General features: G+C 35.9%; 1 protein-coding gene, 1 long non-coding RNA gene and 1 other non-coding gene across 4 annotated transcripts; 1 reads left to right on the top strand and 2 right to left on the bottom strand.

The window, feature by feature from the left end:
- Positions 1-226: 226 nt before the first annotated feature.
- Positions 227-2,174, bottom strand: LOC113121004 (uncharacterized). Its single transcript, XR_003294662.1, has 5 exons — positions 2,084-2,174; positions 1,664-1,725; positions 1,421-1,484; positions 1,140-1,174; positions 227-392 (listed from the first exon to the last, which is right to left on the bottom strand). It is a non-coding gene; the product is annotated as an uncharacterized LOC113121004 (long non-coding RNA).
- On the bottom strand, positions 1,247-1,370 carry LOC113037987 (small nucleolar RNA SNORA26). Its single transcript, XR_003274731.1, has one exon. It is a non-coding gene; the product is annotated as a small nucleolar RNA SNORA26 (small nucleolar RNA).
- A 309-nt stretch (positions 2,175-2,483) lies between the features above and the next one.
- On the top strand, positions 2,484-18,347 carry usp46 (ubiquitin specific peptidase 46). 2 transcript variants are annotated; one of them, XM_026291195.1, is made up of 9 exons: positions 2,484-2,912; positions 5,803-5,883; positions 7,433-7,646; positions 9,703-9,944; positions 11,116-11,192; positions 11,311-11,394; positions 11,920-12,117; positions 12,544-12,622; positions 13,258-18,345. In XM_026291195.1, exons 1-9 carry the CDS (start codon positions 2,877-2,879, stop codon positions 13,357-13,359), a joined length of 1,113 nt encoding a protein of 370 aa, XP_026146980.1. In that variant the 5' UTR covers positions 2,484-2,876; the 3' UTR covers positions 13,360-18,345. The 2 variants fall into 2 exon arrangements, with proteins under 2 accessions (XP_026146980.1, XP_026146981.1); XM_026291196.1 differs by lacking the exons at positions 2,484-2,912; positions 5,803-5,883 and adding an exon at positions 6,263-6,429 and having other exon boundaries at positions 13,258-18,347.
- The last annotated feature ends 4,288 nt before the right edge of the window (positions 18,348-22,635 follow it).

The raw sequence follows: 22,635 nt of genomic DNA, 5'->3' as shown, positions 1-22,635 counted from the left end.
TTGTCCACCAATATACGGTGTAACATTTGGGTTATGAAGTAAAACCACTGCATCCTCCAGCAAGAGGAGGATCGAGATCACGTTTAAGTACATTTGACTCTAGAATCTTATGCGTTGAATTTTAAAAACTTAACTTACACGGAGTAATTAAAACTGATTTGATTTACAAACACACCATTTGAATGAGCAAAAAGCATCAAGTTAAACACTTAAACAGATCAGAGTCACTACAGGCAGCATCTTTATTGGTTCCAATCAATACATAACCACTCATTTAAGATGTTCTTCAAAACTTGGCAAAATTAGCTCTACTCAGTTGCACCACAGCTGAGGAACAAGCAACCAGTCAGTCATCGAATACATTTGCCCCAAGATGAGGCCATCAATGGAATCTGTCAAGAGAGAAGAAAAACCTTGAAATTAAACTTCAACCAGGTAACAGGTTGCTTAAACACTGCCTGCATTTAATTTTCTGATATTTGCATGTGTCTTGCGACAGGATCCAGGCATAGAGAAGGTGACCTCTGACCCAGGTTTTAGCAAGAGTAATTCATTGTACCCCCCTTATATGGCCACTAGAAACACAGACAGTCTCCAGTGGGCAAAGCATAGGAGGGAACCTTAGACTGCATAAAAACATGGACTTCGTGTCCATGACATCACCCGTAGGTTCCTGTAGTGTTTGAAGTTCGAAGTGGGCAGAGGGAGCCATCACCATCTTAGCAGCACCTCACTCCCCGATAAAATCAAAAATAGGCAAAGAGGCAGGAGCTGGTTGCTGAAACCACACCCACCTAACTTGACCGTGGTGTCACTCAAGTGGCCACACCCTTAATTGTGCATAACTTTAAGGCTTAATATAAATATAACTTTTAAATTAGTTAATAAAAATTCACCCTCGCAGTTGTCATGAAGGGCAGAATTTGCTATATAGACCAAAACACTTTTTGTACCAGGCTGTAAATGTTTTTGTAAAGTTGGCCATTTTAACATGGCTCCCTTTTGGAGCCAGTCAATGATTTGCAGTTTTAGTAACTTCCGTGTTGGTTTCAAGAGAGAGACCAGAAGGTTGGCACTTGGAGGGAACATGAGACTTGATCAAACTGGTTGCAGGAAAGTGTCGATAGGAAGTTACTCACCTAATGACTGTCGTTCTTACATTCTCCGCCATTAGCTGCAAAATACAAGTGTAGATTGATTAGAAGGTACCTTAAAACAATTAGAAAAGCTAACGATTACAAAAAAAAAATGTTTCTCCCGACAGGATCCGAAGCATGGAATATTAAGCCAATACTTCAGGTTTATGAGAGATTTCATATAGCCCCCCCCGTGTCGATCATTCAAGACATAATAGGACTTGAACGTGCAATAAAAGGGGCAGACAAAAATAGAAAACTTCCTGTAATTAAAACTCACTTACCAAGTAACAGCTAAAGAAGGACTCTGCAGCACAACTGTAGCCTCACAGAAGCAACTATTTGCGCCTAAACATAAAAAAAAACACAAAGTAAATTATAAAGTCGTCAAAAAAAAAATACCAATTTTAACTGCTTTTAGCAAGATCTAGAGTAATGAGACATGAAGTTTTGATGTGAAAATGATTTTTTTCTAACTACTTTTGTTAATGAATGAGAACCTTGAAATAAGTTAAACACTTACTCACCTTCATGGGTAATACATTGTAGAAACTAAAGTGTCTTCAGTCAGGAGGTTCAGATGGACAGTCTATTAAAGAAAATAGATGCAATCAGCATCAGCAAGCAGACAGGCCTTACATTCACCACGTGCGTTCTCGAGCCACACGTGGCCTTACGCCACTTGACATTATATTTCTATATAATTACGATCATGGCTTGGCAGCAAGCTGTAAAACACCTTTATAGAGCATATTTTGTTTTACTCTGAGAATTATTTTTCTACCTTTCTATGCACTTATAATTATCACCGTAAACTGTTCTGGTAAATTAAACATGACTATTTGCGATCCGACGTGTACATGTTATGCTTATGTATAAAACAAAGCAAGGCTTCAAATAAATAAGAAATTACACAAATGAAAAAATAACTGAACAGAGACACTTACTAACACACATACTGCGTCCGCTCATTCTGTCGCCAACCGATCGTGTGATCTTCTTTGTGCGAGAAGCAATGAACACGTGGGACCGACCGTTGTGAGGAATTCTGGGATACTTAAGAGAGAAGGACCGCCTACCGTTCATTTCAGCGAATCGGCTCTTTCTAGCAGTTCATTCAAAAATAAAAACGCCCTGACCATTCTGTCTGATCGATGTACAAATCTCTCCAACATTTATTGGAAAAGGTTAAACTCTAATCTCCGTTTGAAATATTACCGATTGAAATAGAATATGTTATTTAGCGTTGCAGCGTCCTCAAACTTCATTTATGCTGTTTGAGTGTGGAGTTGTGAATTGTGCTATAAATTATGCATTCTATTGGCTACACAGATAGTTCGAACGCACGTTTTCGACACTCATTGGTGACTCAATCTGTCAATCAACTGAGCAGCGTTTCATGTCGTAGACAACAAGTGCACCAATTGCGTCCCAGTGGGCGGGGTTTGACCGATAATCCAGGATGTGAATGTTTTGTTTAGTCCGTGCAACTGGCAAAGATGTTTACAATAAATATATTCAGCATTTTTATTCTTAGTTGCAGCGACCAAGAAGAAAACAACTAGATGAAAGCCACAGATGTTTATCTCTCGCTTTGTCTGCACTTTGCATGAGCAGAGGGGATTGAATGGTCACTGATTGCTGTCCTCGTTTGGGATTGCAGCTTGGCCTGTCAGTGTACTGCTGTTACAATCATGTTTTTTTCATAAAGATGGCAACGAGGGGCACATTATAAACTAAATGACTGTCAGAAACATCGCCTCTATCTGTAATATGGTAAGTATAAGTGTGTGGATCGCGTGCTAGCTAGCTCTTACGTAATGATGATGGTTGAATGGCTTTCCTTACAATCAGGTGCATGACCTCATTTATGAGCTGCTGTATGCATGGATCACAACTGTACTGAATCTTCTATCATAACTAGACATTTTCACTCGCTCAAATAATAAGCTGAGACTAGAAGTGTAAGAAATTGCTTATACTGACTTTACTATATAGCAGAATAAGTGATGCCCTTTTCATGTTGTGATAGCTCAGGTTAGCATCTGTGGTGTTAATCTTGCATTTTAAAATATAAAACAGTGATAATTTTTTAGGCTACTCTGGGTTTAAGGGTGCTTTCTGTATTTGTTTTACGAAGACAGCCTAGCTGTATGTAGTCCACATCGCTCTGTTGTCATTTTGATAGGAAGAGCATGTTTAAAACATGTCACTTGTTGAAATATTAAAATACATGAAGCTTCTCTAAATAATATAGTTCCCGCAAAATGAAAATGGTTGTAGTCGAGAGGTTGCTTCTTTCTGTGCAGTTTGGATGGATGCTCAAAAAAAGTTAAACAACACCCTTAAAGCAGCCAATATCATCTTTTGAAGTGATATGATGGCTTTGTGAGCTGTCATCTGCTGAAATGGATTTGAGCTGAAGAGTACTGGATAGGTCTTATTCTTGATTTTATGAACTAGATGTGTTATTATTTATTTATTTTTTCTATTAATTATATGCTATGTTTTTATAATATTTATTAATTAATATTTAGAATTAGCTTGTTTTATTGTTTTCAGTTTTCATTTTATTTTCAGAGTTAGTAATTTGTAGTGCTTTTCTTTTGCCATTTTAACAGTTTTAAGATGGCTTATGGGAGCAGAGCCCAGTGTTTTATGTAATGCTGTAGTTTCTGTGGGATATCTGACATTGCCTGAATGTTTTATTGCCTGTAACTGGCCTGAAGCCTCTATCTACTTTCAGATGTCATCCTTAGATAACTGCAGGTATTGTGTCATTCTGAGCTAGATGTGGTTCGGAACAAGAAGAGTGAATTATTGCCAGCATGAGGGGGCACAGACTTAACGTCTGACGGCTGTTTAGTGCTAGTTATGTAACCAATGTCCAGACAGGGTTCATTTGTTCATCGGTGTGTGTGTTTGGAGCCACATCTTAGTGGCTCATTGACCACGGATACAAGGCAAGCTAATGAAATGTTCTCTTTTATGTCTTCCATGTTCAGTTCTGCTTAAATGGATTCAATTAATGTGTATTTGGTGTGCACAAATGCAGACCTGTCTTTTAATTTGAAAACATGGCTCTATTAACTGTGCTTTAGTTTAAGAACATTCGTCTATTACCTGAATCTGGCAACATATTGTTTTATATTTTGTGCGTTTGTGTACGTGCGCGTTTATGTGCTGTGGAAGGTTTCTAAGCAGAAACGAAGACGGCCTAGCTGTATGCACTCCACAAGAAAATTCCCCCCATTTATGAAGTCAAATCTTTATATTGTTAAGCCAACATAATGCCACTTCATTTTTTCAAAGCCTGTGAGCTGAAGAGGATTTGATAGCCCTTATCAACAAATGCAGCCTATTGCTTTCCTATTGTTAATTATTATGGCCTAAAAATATTCAAGTTCCTGAGTCTGTCTTGCACAATGCCGTATTTATATTTCAGTAGGTAATGAAGATCTATTAGTGCTGGAATTGAAGGTCTTTGTGGATTCATATTTCCTACAGATAAAAAGGTTGCTGTCTCGGTCAGGTTAATAACACTAAACTAGACAATGCAGAGATACCGAGAGCGGCTATTTCCCATCTTTCAACTGTCAGTCATGGTCTTGACTTCATTGGTGCATGACTTTGATCTCTGGATCTGATTGTGTTTTTTTTAGTCATTAGCTAATCTGCTCATTCAGAGTCATTCAGAGATACTGCTCAGGTTCTAAAGATGCGTTGGGCTATTAATGGGCAGCCATAAGCACGACTATTCAAAAGTCTGGTGTCAGTAAGTTTTTGATGCTTCTGAAAGACCACGGCTGTATGTATTTGATTAAAATATGCAATAAAAACAATACTGACAAAATAAGCTGGGCTAAGATGAAATTCCAGCAGCCATTTCTAAGTTGTGTTAAGTGTTTCTTATCATTATCATTGAAAACAGTTTCTCTTGATATTTTTGTGGAAACTGTATAAAAACAATATTACAATATAAATATATTTAACTTTTGATCAGTTTAATGTCTCATTGATGCATAAAAAGTATTAATTTTCTTTAAAAAAATCTTACTAATCTCAAATATTTGAACCGTAGCATGTAGTTCTTTGGAAAAAAATTACAAATAAAGGACAGTATTTCCCCTGAAATTGCCATCTTTTTTTACATTTTTGAGGGGATTACATTTGTATGATTATATTATAATATATTTGTATATCCTTACAAAACTACACCACTTTAATCTGTAACCTGAAATGCATTCTTAATTTGAACAATTATGGCTGTTAAGTAATGAAATAAAGTTATTAGTCTAAATGACTAAAACCAGAAAACTTCTCCGTTTTGACTTTGAGCATGGGTATTTATTGATAGTTTTCCACACTTGGCAATGGCATGAGAATTAAGAAAGCAATAATTATGTCTTACCGATTGCTAATGATATTGTCATAGTGCTATAAAAAGCAAACAAGAAGCGTAGGTTATTGTCACTTGCAGCATCATAAACGAGACGAGTCATTCTCTATCAGTACATCGTGATTTGTACCATTTCATTTGGTGGCTTAATGTCACGTCATGGAGTTTAGAGAAAGAAAACTTTAGACATAAATGTCTTCTTATTCAATGTAAAATGAAATTGTAGTTGTCAAGTCTTTTACTTTTTCTCCTTAATTTCTGTTTCAGGGCGCCAATGCCTCTGCTCTGGAGAAAGACATTGGTCCAGAGCAGTTCCCCATTAATGAACACTACTTTGGATTGGTCAACGTAAGTATCACACAGCGCCAGACTAACTCTTAAACAGACACATGGCTTTACATGTGAGCCAGTGGGAGCAAAAATATATATTATACATATGGTAAGGGTTTGCATATTTGTTCTTGAAACATTGGGTAGCTTGGTTTTCTCAGTTTTGTGCATGTTATCATACTTAACAACATTATTCATTGTGAATTTGAGGAAGATCACAGGATTGAAACAAAGCAACCATCTGAAATGTTTCACTGACCTGAAAAAAAAGCACAGTTCACAACCTTTGCTAACCATTTTATTTGTTCTTTCCAACAGAAGTGATTGGTTTATTTTGATCTCTTCTGCAAAATATATTAGCATTTGATTTTTTCCTGCAGAATATGTCAGCTTGACAAAGCTGAATGTGTTCCTGCTGCCATTAGTGCAGCTGGTGTGATTCATGAACATGTTACTGTTCAGTCTTATAGCTGCATCTTTCAGGTCAAGCTGCCTCTTTGTTTTGGCCAAGCAGTTAATTCACTAATTCAGAGAATCGTCAGGAGAGGGATCCACAGAAATCAGGTCACAGTTGTTATTTTTCTTACTGTCATTTATTTAGATTAGAAAGCGGTTCGCATAAATTAGGTCACAGTTATTAATTTTTATTTTTCTTTATTTAGATTTATAGGAGAACTGTCAGCCTGGTCTAATTAGAATTGCTTTAATTTTAATTAAGAATTTACTGCCATCATAATGTGACGATAAAACAAAGCAATTAGCTTAATGAGAGAATTGATTAGTTTGATCCCAAAATGATGTGTCTGAGTATATATTAGAATGCCACACAGAAAACTGTCTGCATCTGAGGTTATCAAATATTTATATATTGCGCCATGATGACATTTTTATATCGAAACACACTGTTAACAAGAAAAAGTACCACTCCAGAATACTGATGCACTAATGATGTGTTAACCTGAAAACATTTTCAATAAGACCACAGAGTGCTGAGTTTCAGCACATTTACCCCTGATCGCTGCATTTTTCATAGTTTTCATAGTGTTTCTAGTGTTTTCATGTTCAATTATTGTTGTCACTTTTGAATACTCATGACATATATATCCTGGTCAGGTTTCCTCCTCTTATTCTGGTCATTTTCTCTCATCTCTCTGCATTCTCTATCAATAAAAAAGGCAAAAAAGCCCCTAAAACAACTTCATTGTCAGTGTGAGGGAACAGGAACAGGCCTTTGGAAGGGAAACAATGCTCTGTTTTCATGGTAACGTCAAGTGCTGCTCTTTCAGCCCGTGCAGGTCATGTTGTTAAAGAGCTTGTGATTCCACCATTAGGTTTTTCAGCCATTTTATTTGCTTTTAGTGGTGAGAAGGGAGTTTTTCTTGATTGTAAATGTTTCATGCAGATCTACATTTGGTGAGCCGTATCTTGCCTGGAACTCTTCCAGATTTTCTCTCTCGGTTTCATAAATCTGATTTAATTGCGTCCCAAGTGTCCTTGGTTTGTTTCCCGCTCAAGGATTGATTAGCTCAGCCTGAATGAATTCCTCTCTCTCTGTCTTTTTCTCTAGTTCGGGAACACGTGCTACTGTAACTCAGTGTTGCAGGCTCTGTATTTCTGCCGGCCATTCAGGGAGAATGTGTTGGCTTATAAAGTCCAGCAGAAGAAGAAGGAGAACCTTCTCACCTGTCTGGCCGACCTCTTCCACAGCATCACCACGCAGAAGAAGAAGGTGGGCGTGATCCCTCCCAAGAAGTTCATCTCACGTCTGCGGAAGGAGAATGGTGAGGGAACCAAGGGATGGAGGTTTGGCAGGTTAACATGGCCTTGTTAACCACTGCTGGTAGTAACTGTTAACAACTCTAATATGAAGGCAAAATGCATCTTTCTGCATTGACATTCATTTAAAAGTAGCTGTGTATTTTGGTCAAATAATTAATTTGTCAACACCTAATATTATATATTTATATATACATATATTTAGTTCAAAATACTGGGGTTGGTAAGAGTTTTTTTAAAGAAATTAACATTTTTATTCAGCAAGAATGTTAAATTGGTCAAAAGTGAAAGTAAATGCAAATCATGTGACAATGAAGACATGAAAATTTGGTTTTTTGCCTGCATAGGAATAAATTACAATTTAAAATATATTCAAATAGAAAACAGTTTATTTAAGCTCTAATAAAATGTCAGAATATTTTACATTATAATTGATCAAATAAATGTAGAATTGGTGAGTATAAGAGAACATTTACTCAAAACAACAATACAAATTTTGAGCGGATATATATTTTTAAAGGGCTTTATTTATGTAAATTCCTTATTTTAAATTTTAATTACAATTAGAATTTTCTGGAGTCCGTTTTTTATTAAATTGTATTAATCAAAAAGTCTGATTATAATCATGTTTAATTTAATAATCATGTCTAATTCCACCAAAATTCATTAAATTGTTTTTTTTTACAAACTCCATTTGAATATTTTCAGGGTACTAAGTTTTTTTTTGCCAAATTCCGAATTACTGTCTATAATGACTAAATTCTATCTGTGTGTTCCGCATCTTGGAAATCACAGGGCCCTAATTCCTGTGGTGCCATCAACCAAGTGCCTATTAGCAAATTGGCAGATTACAAATGACGCACTTTCATTGTGTAACATTGATGAATGGTAACGGACTGGTCAGAAATATGCAGAATCAAGATGTTTTCAATGTTGACTGAATGAATGACACATTCACAAATGCAACACATTGAACAGACTGTTTCTTTTTCATTTTTCCTTTAAATAAAGTTAAATATGGTTTCCACTCTGACTAAGCATCTGTTTACTGCTAATTTGTCATACCAGAACATTTTCAGATACATTTGGTTGACATTTTGTTAAATATATGCAGTAGTTTATGAGCAATGTAAAATCTTACATTGACTCATAAAACCAGTCTTAAGTCACTGGGGTATATTTTTAGCAGAAGCCAAAAAAAAAAAAGACATTGTATGGGTCAAAATTATAGATTTTTTTCCAATCATTAGATTAAAAATGTTCCATGACGATATTTTGTAAATATAAATATATAAAACTTAATTTTTGATTAGTAATTTGCATTGTTAAGAATTCATTTGGACAACTTTTAAAGGCGATTTTCTCAGTATTTAGATTTTTTTGCACCCTCATGTTCCAGGTTTTCAAATAGTTGTATCTCTGCCAAATATTATCACATTATAATAAACCATATATCAATGGAAAGCTTATTTATTCAGATTTACATTTACCCTTAAACTTAAGACTGGTTTCGTGGTCCAGGGTCACATATATGTAAAAGTGTTTGCTGGCAAAGATGTCAACATGAGTTTGTAGGAAACTACTAGAGCAGTATCTAGCGTTCAGACAGGAGACTGTGAGAAATCAAACCTGTCCATGATAACAGAAAGCCTCTGTGTGATATACTGAAGGAGAAGCAGGTGTAACAGATCAGGTGTATGTGTGCTGAGGGAGAGGAGAGGGATAATATGTAGCATAAAAGAGGATTTGTTCTTCGGTTTTATTCCAGAAAATGCCCTCGCTATGAATGAACAATACAGACCTCTATCAGAGAGACGTCACTTTACCAGCTCACCCTCACAGAGTTAGCTTTATGATTGCAAATGCTAGACAAAAGTTAATTACCTTTTTAGTAGTGTTAACTGGAACATTAATTGGAACATACTGAAAAATACAGGACTTGTGCTAAAGAAGCCACATTACGACACAATGCCAGATGCTATGAAATATGGGATTGAAACGTAATCTTTAGCAGGATTGCTAGCTAATGTTACACGTTTTGCTCTCTGGCTCTTCCTATAGACCTGTTTGATAACTACATGCAGCAGGATGCCCACGAGTTCCTGAACTACCTGCTGAACACGGTGGCTGACATCCTGCAAGAGGAGAAGAAACAGGAAAAACAGAACGGACGACTAAAGAACAATGGCACTGCCATCGCCTCAGACACCGAGCCAGAACAGAACAAGGTCGAGCCCACTTGGGTTCACGATATCTTCCAGGGCACACTGACCAATGAGACGCGCTGTCTCAACTGTGAGACGGTAAGAGTGTTGCTACGCGCAATAACTACTAATAAAAAGCCAATTTATTATTAATAGGCATCCTAATAATCAACTAGTTAATATTGAGATTTGTTCCCTTTACTAAAGTATTACAGTGTTTTATTTTACTGTATTGTATTGTTTTGCTTTTATTTAATACAGCAATGAAAGCCAGTTTCTGCGAATGGATTAAAAAATAGAGGTAATAGTGACTTTTTAACAGAAAATTATGGGATATAAACTCAGAATTGTGAGATATGAACTCAAGATATAAACTAAAGATCTAAAATTGAATTCTATGATAAAAAGTCCCGATTACCTTTTACATTTTTTATTCCATGGCCGAAACAAGAATCTTAACTGCAAGAAGTAAACTATAATATGTCAAATCAAATACCTTATTTCAGGAGATATATATATATATATTTTTTATTATTATTATTAAATGTAATTATTATTATTATTATTATTATTTTTTTCCTTATAGAATATATTGAAATATATGCAGCATCTTCAGGGACATGCAAAATAAAATGTTATATTTAAAAATTAAATGTATAATTTATTGCTATTTTATACTATAAATAGTAAGTTAATTAAAATTATTTTGTAGTTAGTATAAATTCTAATCATCTAAATTCTGTAAGAGATTAATGTAAAATTGTTTTTCTGTTAGACAGATGCTATTTTTTACTGTGAGTTGTCTTATAAAACGACATTCGGTCAATCCTTTAAATATTGCAGCCTGAGGAAAGAAACTACCATCTCTCTATCGTGTGGCCCACTTTTCAGTCTTTGCTGTTGAATAACCTATCTTTTCTTTGCATTAACACATTGCCGCTGGACTACAGTTGAGTTGTAACAGGCCGTCACACGCCTGTGCTCTCACACATCCTTACTCGTGTCTTTCTGCAATAAGTGCAAGACAACGAGAGACAATCAGGTCAACAGAGTGCAACCCGTTCACCAGCTGAAACTGTTCGTAGAAAGCGGTTGCCAGCACACGTGACAAACATCTTTGTAGAAATGAGACCCCACTAACTCTCTGCCCCTTGAAGATACTTGACAGATAATATTGTCTCTGTGGATGTCCAGATCACAGTTTCTGAAGAGCCGCGTTCTCTTTTTACTCCGATGCTTTGTGAACTCACATGTCCTTATGTTTTTACAGGTCAGTAGCAAGGATGAAGACTTTTTGGATTTGTCTGTAGATGTTGAGCAGAACACTTCAATAACACACTGTCTCAGGTAGACATATAAAAACACTGTATCATAACAGTAATCATGCATGCTTATGTGCACAACTAGTTGTTTTCTTCTGTGGTTATGCTCTTTGATAGATCTGTTTTTTTGGTGGCTTTTACAGGGACTTCAGTAATACAGAGACCCTGTGCAGCGAGTATAAATACTACTGTGAGATGTGCTGTAGCAAACAAGAGGCACAGAAACGGTGAGCGTCCTTGTGTCAGATGTGTATTATATAGTGTGGTAGTGCAAGTAAGGTTTCAGAATGACATACTACTTAATAGCAAACTTTTCCAAAAATTGTCTAGTTAATCAAGACAACTTAATCAATTAACGTACATTTTGTGTTCCAGTCATTTTGACCTGAAGAGGATGTTTTTTTTTGTTGTGTGTTTTTTGTTTTGTTTTTGTTTGCCACAAAATGTTCTATATATTGTATGCAACATCCAACATTGCTTAATTTTGCACATGCTATTTTAAAAGATGGTTGTTTACACTACACAGTATATATGGTATAGTATACTAGTATTCCAATTACAAACCATTCCAGGATAGGTTTGTATGTCATTTGATTAAATATTGTAGCTTTTGAGGCGTGTATTAAACAGTGCAATTAACGAAGTACTTTTTTGTGAAAAAAAAAAAAAATGCTTTGGTGCTGCTCTATACACTGCAGTGTTAATTTCTACGCACCAGTGATTTGTTTTGTGTGCATGTGTGCATGTTGTAGTATGCGTGTGAAGAAGCTGCCCATGATCCTGGCTCTTCATCTGAAGCGCTTTAAGTACATGGAGCAGCTGCATCGCTACACTAAACTGAGCTATCGTGTGGTCTTTCCACTGGAGCTCCGCCTCTTCAACACCTCCGTAGACGCTGTCAACCTCGACCGCATGTATGACCTCGTCGCTGTGGTGGTCCACTGTGGCAGGTATGAGAACTGTCAAACATGTTCATCTGCAACATATAAAAACAAACTGTCTTAACACAGTCTGCCATGTCGGTACATTAAGTCATATGTTATAAATACTGACCATATAAGCCGTTGGAGTCTATGGTGCAAATATTTTCGCCGTAGTGTGAATGTATAATGGTAATTTCTTTCATTAAGAATGAAGCAGAATAATTTAATCAGAAAAGAGAGGTTTTTAGAAAATAAATTAATAAAAGTGATCTGTAAAGTATTTTGAGTTGAAACTTCACTTACACACTATGGGGACATCAGAGACTTATTTTACATCTTGTGAAAAGGGGCATAATAGGTCCCTTTTAAGAAATATCCATTGTCTAAATATTTAAAATATAAGTTGATTTCCTTCAAAAGTTTAAACATTGCCTCTGTAACTGTTTGTATAAGTGGCCCAAACAGAGGGCATTACATCACCATCGTGAAGAGTCATGGCTTCTGGCTGCTGTTTGATGACGACATTGTTGAGGTATGAACTTTTATATACATATGTTTAAACATTTTTTTTTATTATTGTTGTTATTAATACTTCTCACAAGAATTCAACAAGGATGCATTAAATTGACCAAAAGTGACAGTAAAGATTATATTTACAAAATATTTATATTTCAAATAAAAGCTCTTCTTATGAGCTTTTTATCAATCAAAGAATAATAAAAAATAAAGAAAACACATAATGCGTTAACTGTTTTCATCGTTGATAATAAATGTTTCTTGAGCAGCAAATCAGCATATTAGAGTGATTTCTGAAGGGTCATGTGACACTGAAGACAGGGGTAATGACTGCTGAAAATTCAGCGTTCCTATCACAGGAATGAATTACATTTGAAGATATTTTCAATAAAAAAAATATTCAAATTAAAATAATTTTTAATTGCAATACTATTTAACATTTGTATTGTATTTCTGATCAATAAATTGAGCTTTAGAGACTGAACATAATTTAAACATATATATTCTTTTTTTTTTTATTTTATTTTTTTTACGTAGAATGGTAGCATATAGTCAAAATATAAAGCCTAATGCATGCATAATACAACACTTATCTTTCTTGACTTTTCTCAACATGTGTTTTCTATCTATTCCTTTCCATTTCTCTTACAGAAAATTGATGCACAGGCAATAGAGGAATTCTACGGTTTGACATCTGACATTTCCAAGAACTCTGAGTCGGGATACATCCTGTTCTATCAGTCCAGAGAATGAAGGAGCAGAGGGGGAACAGAGGAGGAACGTGAGAAGAGATCAAAAGGAAGGGTATTTGTGAAGATGACATCCGCTAGATTCCTTTTCCACATCCCTCTACTTTTTCTCATCTCATACTCAGGGTCTCCAGCTGAGACTGAGTGCCAAAAGCCCTCTGTAATCCCATTTGCCAGTATGACATTTCCCAATCTCAATGCACTCTGCGGGGGGAAATCACATCTTCAAATCTGACCCTCAAGTCAGTCACCTGCATCTGGAAGGCACTTTATAAACAACAATATCTAACACAAAAGTAATACAACAACAAAAAAATCACAACATATTCAACTACAATACTTGTGAAAACTTGAAGGAATCAAAAAGCTACAAAAGGAGCAATGAGTCCAGGTAGTCTAGCCAGGGTCACTGCTTCTGTTCATTCAACACCCAGGAAAGTGCCTCTCATTCTGGGTATCTGAAACCAGAAAGAGGGATTCTCTCTCTCAATCTCTGGCTCAAGGTCAGGGACCCATTTTGGGTCACTTTAGATGTTTCATACTGTGATGCCCACTCATCAGTCCACCTTTGTATGACTCTTACCCAGTAACTGGTTGAATCCACACATCCTAGTCCAGTCCTGGTCATCAGAGGGACTGTATGCACTGTGGGACAGTTTGTTGTGGAGTTTGGCATGTTGTGGGAATAGGATTATGATTTTAAGCAGTAGTTCTGCACAATGAATCGAATGCGATTAATCGCGATTGTCATGCACTTTTAGTGAGTAAAGCTGGTTCTGTGATTAGTAGTAGATCTCCATCACCTGCTTTCAGATGGAGTAGCATTTATTAAACATAGCTCAGGATCATTTAGGATTAAGAAATCGACAAAATCGTTCGCGATTATGACAACTGTTTGCGTATCTTCTCCGCGAACTTCAACTTTGTGTAGTAAATGCTGTTTCATCTGAGAGTACGTGAAAATACCACATTTAATAACATGTTTTGACTCCGAACTCACTTCAAAACATCAGTCGAGTGTTTGAAATAAATCCTTCTGTGAGATGATGTGGCTTCTAAGAATAATTAAGGCACACAATATATTGTATCCTAAGCAGTGATAAAGGCTATGTTGATTAGCATTTCATTATAGATATACTTTATCATGTTGAAAGTTATAATAAGAAGAACTCCGATAAACCATATATTGCCGTACTCATGTGTTTATTAGTCACGTTGAATCAATGAAAGCAGTTAAATCTTCTGTTTATTCAGCTATAGCTATAGGCATTAGTGATTTTCGGTTCTTTAACAAATCATTCTTTTTGAGCTGGTTTTCAGGAAGTAACCGGTTCACAAATTGAACAGAATCAAACTTTAGTTCCGAGTTGATGACGCAGGACGCACAGCCGAAGTAGCACGTCCAACTAAAAAAAAAAACTGTTTGAGATGGTTCAACCAACTGTTGAAGTTTGAGGGGGTTTCCGAAGATTCTGATGAGCAAGTTGACGATATTGTGCAAGCCTGAGGCACGCACTGGAAATTAGCTTTTTATGACTTAATTTACATTTGATTAAAACCTACAAACCTTTCTTTCGAGTGATGTAAATAAATTTTACAATAGTTTATTGTGCATGGATATTATATTTAAAGTTCCTTAAGTGAAAATCAAGGAGTTTATGTTTATCCATTCTTTATACTGTAGACATGTAGAACATATCTGCGTTTGTGCATCAATGTCATGTGTGCTGTAGGTGTGAAACTTTTAAGAATCTTATCCAAGTTGTAGGCTAGTCAGTCAAACACCATTAACTTGAATTATATGGCAATAATCAGCAATATGCTTTCACACAAATAATAATAATTTAAAAAATTATGTTTCAACAGGCCTATGTGCTGACACAAATGACTTGTTTGAATTTTTCATTGATACAACATGGCACAGAGTTATTAGAAAAGAAACGCGTAAAGACGTTGCTTGATGTCTTCAGGAACCTATGAATCTGCTGTTTTAACCAGTTCAATGAGCCGATCTGTCTGAAAAGAACCGGTTCATGGAAACGAATCGGGCTTTGCATCACTTTAGGCATTTCCTGGGTACGCATGACAATCGCAGTTTCTGCCTAATCGCGATTTATTGCCTTTGCGATTTAATTTCGATTAATTGTGCAGCCCTACTGAGTGTTCTGTTACACAATTGAGTGTGTGTGTGTGTCTGTGTGTGTGTCTGCATTTAGTCATGCAGGCAGCTGCTGTGAAGTGACTTTGCTTTTCATCCAGAAATAGTTGCAGCCTTGTTACCTAGAGAGTTTTCAAAAGTTGTCCTATTGAATTCTTTGCTCCCTTCGAGTAACAAAGAAAAAGGGCAGAACTGCAAGGCTGAAATGCTGCTTTTGTATCCCTTATCTAACACTGTTGTTACCTAACTTCCATTGTAGGTAATGGCCTTACTTACTTAGTTACAAGTGTTAACAACCTTGCAGTCTTGTAGTCTTGTTGTTAGGATCACCAAAATTTGCCGGCCCTTACTGACTTCATCCCACAAAGCATTCTGCTTCTGTCTCACCTTTACGTCCTGCTTTACTTCCTCCAGTTGGCTTGAATACATATTTTTCTCTCCTAAATAGACGTTGTAACTTGGTCCGTTTTTTACAAAGTAAAATGATGTGGCGTTTCATTGTATTATTACTTTGAGGAGTAGTTCACCCACAAATTAAAATTTAATGAAAATTTACTCACCCTTAGGCCATCCAAGATGTGGATGTGTTTGTTTCCTCATCAGAACATATTTTGGAAAAATAGTATCATTAGTCTATATCACTTGCTCACAAATGGATCCTCTGCAGTGAATGGGTGCCGTCAGAATGAGAGTCCAAACAGCAAATAAAAACTTCACAATAGTAAGTAATTCACATGACTCCAGTTAACAGCTTGTGAAGTGTAAAGATGTGATTTGTAAAAAAAAAGAAAATCCATCATTAAAATTTCTAAACATTGCTTCCGGCTAGAATACAATGTGCATATTTGCTTTATCGAGTAAAAAAAAATTGTCTGGTCTGAATCAGGAGAGAAATATGAATGGGTCAAGCTCAAGACCATTTACAAGTCAGTGCAATTGTAAGCAAATATGTCGGTGAATTTTGATGTTGCAGGACAACGGGATGGAAGCGTTATTATGAAATATACACTCGTATTTTAGCTGGAAGAAACAGTCCGAGTTTAAAACATCAATGAATTTATTACCAACCTGCAGCTTTTAGCTAGACAACTGCAGTCATGTGGATTTCTTGTGGATCATTGTTTTCATCAGCTACATGGACTCTCATTTGTTTTGATGAAGAAACAAGCTCAAACATTTTTCAGATTGCCTGAGGGTGAGTACAAATGTTCATCGTTGGGTGAACTATTCCTTTAGTACATGAAAGTCTTGAACATGCGAGTCAGTGGTAGGAGAAACCTGAAATGCACCAGTCTTGAGATTACTGCAATGCGGTCAGTAAAGTTTAGGTTTAGGGCTCATTATAGTATCTGATAGGTTTTCGCTCTTACGATAAGAACATGCACACAATTGCTTTGATATGATGTGAGCGGCTTTTATCTGAGAGGGCTTTCACTGTTTAATGTACGTTGTACAGTCAGGAAAGTATCTGACTTTAGATAAATGGGGAGCTTCATAGAAGACAGTACGAACAGAATGTTAATTTTAACATTTAATTTTGTGTATAAATGGGAGAGACTGAAAGGAAACAAAGTGCAATACAGGGACAAGATAAACATTCCATGGTCATTTTACACCAATTTTTTTTTTTTTTTTTTTTTTTAAAGAAACAACTGATAGGTACTCCTGTTTATTTAGTGTATGCATTTATTTTATGTTTTTAGTTAAGGCAAATGTTTAATTTACCATTTTATTCTCTCAGAAATAATGTGTTACTCTGAGTAAAAATAGCCCACAACTGAAATAAATGATTTATGTATTTGCCTTTTTTGTCCGTTCACAGCACAACAGTATAGAGTTGATTTTAAGCTGTTGATTGATCCATTCTCGGCTTGTGGTACCTGTATCTTCACACTCCTCAACCAACATCATAATGTGTAATTGTATGTTACAGCCAGACTACATGCAATATAGATGTATGAACACTGTGTAACAACACGATGTGGGATTGACTATGCAGCGTTTGTGTTCGTCCTGTTGTTTCCTGAGGCTTGACAGATGCTGACTGATTATTTGGACAGTTGTTCTTTCATTTGCAGTTTCCCAGTGATGCCAGCAAAGTGTTGTTTCTCAAAAAGAGGAGCAAATGTGGTTGTATGAAGATGTTTTGTTGGTACTAAGACCACGTTTCTCTTCTTTCATTCGTGATCAAAGTGAACAGAAATGTGCCAAAATTGCGGTGGGAAACCTGCAGTCCTTCGAACTGGAAAATGAAATGGATATTTCTGTGTCATGAAACTGTACATAAATATTATGTAGACATTGGTTAGAAATATATTCTATTTTTAAAACACTAGACGATTCTATTAAAATTGACCCAAGGGGAGGGAAAGACATGGTCGCTCATGAAGAAATTAAGAGCTAGTATGATTTCAGTCAGGTTTCTTACGGTGACCTGGATGATTTAGAAGTTTGTTCTGTAGAGTAGCCTAAACTAAAAGTACTGTAACTGCTTAACACTGTGGATTGAATCTCCACACACACATACATGAACATCTGGATTTGTTGAAAACCAATTATCAGTCACACACCTTATATGCAAAAAAAACACACCTGTTTGTTTTGTCCTCTTTTATTGTGTGTATTTTCTTTAGGTCCAGAAAAGAGATGTACAATGTGTGTGTTTGTGTGTCTGAGAAAGAAATACCAGGACTCAAACTCTAATGGAAAGTGTGATAACTGTAAGTGCACTTTATCATAGCAGAACCAAAAAGGTTTCTCGTAGGAACTGGAATCCTGACTGAGATTCTTTTGGTTTATTTTCCTTTCCTCAATAAATGAAACACAACTTTACCAGCTGTGGCTCAGCAGTGCTTTTTATTGATTTGTTTGCTTGTTTTTGTTCTCTGTGTGTTCCTTTTAATTATTCTGACACGCATCTTTTTCTTTTCCTCTTCGAGGTGACTAATAAAATGAAAAATTGCAATTTTGTACAAAGACGCAAAAGGCCTTGGGCAGAGAGCTGAAGGGAGAGGGAGTGAAAAGAGAGAAGGATAGACTCATCGAATGATACGAGAAATGAAAAGCTTTTTTACGGAAAGTCCTTTATGTGCCTAAAGTGCTGATTTTTTAGGGATTTCCTAAGGGAGATCTGTGACTGTGTGTGTGTGTGTGTGTGTGTGTGTGTGTGTAAAAAAGCAATTGGTGTGTGATGTCTTTGCACAAATAAAAAAACTAAAAGAACACCTGCGACAGAGTGACTCGGAGACTAAGGAGTCATGTTCTTTTAGATAATCAATGTCTTTTGTTTTTATGTGTGTGTGCTTTGTAAGACCCCAACAGATGTGTGAACACGCATCATAGTATGTGTGTCACATGCTGATCAGTGTGTGTGTGTGTGTGTGTGTGTGTGTGTATGTGTGTGTTAGTCCTTGACAAATGTTTCTTTTATACATCCGCTTGTTTTTGAAAATGAACTGGTTTAATCAAGCGACGCTCTTTTATTTTCCTGTGTGATGGAGGGATGTGCTTTTGTTCTCCAGCTGTCTGCTGTCTTTTCACCTGACACTCTCCACAGGGGAAGCAGGGATCATTGTAACACTCAATAAATGCTACATTTGGGGGAAAATACTGTGCACAGTGCACTCAGTGGTGATAACACTGGGTCTGTACATGCACAGTTCAGTTTTCAACCTCCTCCCAAAACAATGGACAAACCGTTTGTAATGAGGAATACTGATAATACAAATAACATAACCAGTAAAACATGTTCATTTTTGGTTTTAAAGTAATAATTTTATTTATAATAGATAAAATTATGCATCATTTAAAACGGTAATATACAGTGGCATGCAGAAGTTTGGGAACCCCTTGCAGAATAATTAAAAAAAAAAAAAGAGAGATCATACTAAATGCATGTTATTTTTTATTTATTACTGTCCTGAGGAAGATATTGTATATAAACATTGTTTGCATATAGTCCACAAGACAAAATAATTGCTGAAATTATTAAAATAGCCCCATTCAAAAGTTTGGGAACCCTTGATTCTTAATACTGTGTGTGGTCACCTGATGATCCACGACTGTCTTTCTGTTTTGTGATGGTTGTGCATGAGTTTCTTGTTTGTTCTGAACAGTTAAACTGAGAACTGTTCTTCAGAAAAATCTTTAAGGTTCTGCAGATTCTTCCGTTTTCCAGCATCTTTGAATATATTTGAACCCTTTCAAGCAGTGACTTTATGATTTTGAGATCCATTTTTTTTACACTGAGGACAATTGAAGGACTCAAACACAACTATTTAAAAAAGGTTCAAATGTTCACTGATGATCCAGAAGAAAACAAGATGCATTAAGAGCTGGGGGGTGAAAACCTTTGGAATTTGAAGATCAAGGTAAATTGTCCTTTATTCGTGTTCCGGGAAACATACAAGTATCTTCTGTTGCTTACGAAGGGCAGAACTAAATGAAAAAAAAATAATTCAACAAAATAAGAAAAATTTGGACATCTTCTTCATGTTCAAAAGTGGACATTTACAAATGTCATTTACAGTGATCACACATGGCACCATTCCGTTTATGCCGCCTGGATATTATAACTGTAACTTCAGCATTCATAGTTTAATTGCATCTGACTCTTTAATGTCTTCTTTCTTCATTTCTTTTCCGTGCTTATTTATGATTTCATTCTATTCTCTGATGATCTTGCTTCATTTATTCATGTCTCATTCAGAATCTTTCCAGAAAATCATAAATGCAGAAAAAACATCATTAATCACTAATAAACATCATTCCTTCCCAGCAGGAAGTCATGATAGCCTGGTAAGTGAGTTTTTGCATCTGTGACACTGCCATCTCAGGCTGTGATGTCTCTCCAGTTGTGTGTGATTCAGTGAGTGTCATGACTCAATGCAGTTACATTTTCCTCTTAGTAATCACACTGCTGCAATCACGATCATCATTTCAATAATCTCCATTTGAAATTTAGGCCAATCAAAGTATCAAAAGAATATTTTTAGAAGCATGTGTTATTAAGCAAGGAATCCCGTCTGATTATTACAAGGAAATAAGGAATTAGTTTTAATAATAAGGAAATTCCTGTGAATCAAAGGCTGTTGTTTTCGGACAGATGTCAAAGCAGCACTGGAGTTTAATATGATTCCAGTAAACACTTGTAATTTCAATGATTATGCATAATTAGCTGCACGAGATGCAGTCTGGGTGTGACTGTGATCAGACACTGAAGCCGGTCTGTGTTTTGGGGAGATTACAGTAATGTACAAACAACTGAGTTTCAGAAAGATTACCCAGAGATACAATGATCTTGTCCAGCTGATGTAAAACTATGAATTTACTGCAAATACATGCATGCATTCTTAGAGATTCCTAAATGCATTTAAGTCAAATTATGCTACAAAAAATTTCTTCTAACAAATAAAACTCCTGAAACTTTTTTGTACAGGAGTCAGTTTTTTATTTCATATGAATATTCTAAACATGCTTTTATTGACGTTTTTAGATTCTCAAGGGTTGAGTAATTTGAGTTACCTTATATTTTATTTTGTATTTTATTTATTTTAAGTAACATTTTTTTATTTGAAACATTGGAACATTTTAATATGTTTTAAACAAAACAATAAAAACATGTTTAGAATATTCATCCAAAATAACAATCTGACACATACTAAAAACGTCTGATCAAGCTACTTTTATTTGTTAGAAGAAATTCTTGCAAGCTGGATTTTTTTTTTTTTTTATAATTTTACTTTGATGTATTTGGGAATCTCTGAGAATGCATGCATTTATTTGCAGTAAATTTATCAGAAAGGGGTCATTCCTAGTATTACACAGATATCACTATAGAGATCAATTTAGAAAAACTTTAAGTCATCACACGATTTCACATTTCCACACGTGTGCTTTTACCCAGACCTTTTACAGATACATTTTAATAGCTCAAATTGAATAATACCATTATGATGTACTGACATAACAACCAGACGTGGCATCATATAACTGCGGTTTTATTGCGAAGGTAGGCAACCCACTGTTAATTTCCTGCCTGAAGTTTCCGTTGAAAAAGTCCATGGGTGTTTACTGATAGTTAAAGTGAAGTCATATGAATGAATGGAGAAATGCTCATTATGTGATCTTCCGGAATGATCCTCCTCCTCAGGTGTGGATGAAAGAAACAGAGCGAGGCAGAATGATTCTATTCAGTCTCAAGGCTGCGAGCAGCGAGAGATGCGTCACACTGAGAGCTGTGATGGGGAATGAATGAAAGACAGAGAAAGCACTGATGTTTGATCAGAGAAAAGTTCTGGGGTTGCCTGAGTGCAGGCGGAGGAAACGCGTACGCCAGTGCAAGTGTGCACTTTAAAGAAGCAGTTATGTGCTATCCAGCATACATTGCTTTTAAAAACACAGATACTATCATTCTCTCGCTCAAGGTGGAAATGCCATATTTGCAGTATCAAGTCAAATCATCACACACATGCTTCAGAACAAAGATCAGAGGCTGTTACACGTGCATTCTGCATCAGACATTGAAAACCTCATTATGAATGTTAATGCATGTAGTCTATGAACTGTAATTTCATAGTAGCGAAACACTGACAAGCAATCAGAGTTCTGACCTGAACCATGTGCCTTGTAGGAAGTGCTGAACTTTCCAGTAATACTTTTTTTGGCATTTGTTGTCCTTGTTCCCAGAAGTGCACAAAAAAGCAACAGAATTTGCTTTTATACTTTACAAAGTGCTTTCTTTGTGAGGACTCTGAAGTCCAGAGTAGCAGTTGACTGGAAAGTGAACTGCAAAAAGCTTCAGTTTCCAAGCTTTTTTTCCTTATGACTGTGTTCAAAAAGCTCTTGAGAGCTTCTACAAATTTAAAATTGTTTATTGGGGTCATAAAAATTATGCTTAGTTGTGTAAGAATGGTACAAGTGTTCTCAGTAAAATGCATTATTATTGTGTTTAGTTTTTTTTTTTTTTTTTGTATGAAGAAATCTGGAGAAAACTTAGGCTTAGGCTGCTATTATGTAACTTTAATGTTGATGATTTTCTTTATTATTTTTCTCTAAAGCAATCATCTCTACATATCGATTTAATCAATTCTTGTGTTTTGTAAAGAACCTTTTATAATTTGT

This window comes from Carassius auratus, chromosome 20, assembly GCF_003368295.1.
Source record: "Carassius auratus strain Wakin chromosome 20, ASM336829v1, whole genome shotgun sequence".
Classification (NCBI taxonomy): domain Eukaryota; kingdom Metazoa; phylum Chordata; class Actinopteri; order Cypriniformes; family Cyprinidae; genus Carassius; species Carassius auratus.
This window is presented reverse-complemented; position numbering and strand designations above follow the sequence as displayed.

Excerpts from the sequence above, each read along its gene's own strand:
- usp46 (XM_026291195.1), top strand. The coding sequence starts at position 2,877 with ATGACTGTCAGAAACATCGCCTCTATCTGTAATATG. Across the intron at positions 11,395-11,919 it reads AAACAAGAGGCACAGAAACG|TATGCGTGTGAAGAAGCTGC; the intron begins GTGAGCGTCCTT and ends TGCATGTTGTAG. Across the intron at positions 12,623-13,257 it reads TTGATGACGACATTGTTGAG|AAAATTGATGCACAGGCAAT; the intron begins GTATGAACTTTT and ends TTTCTCTTACAG.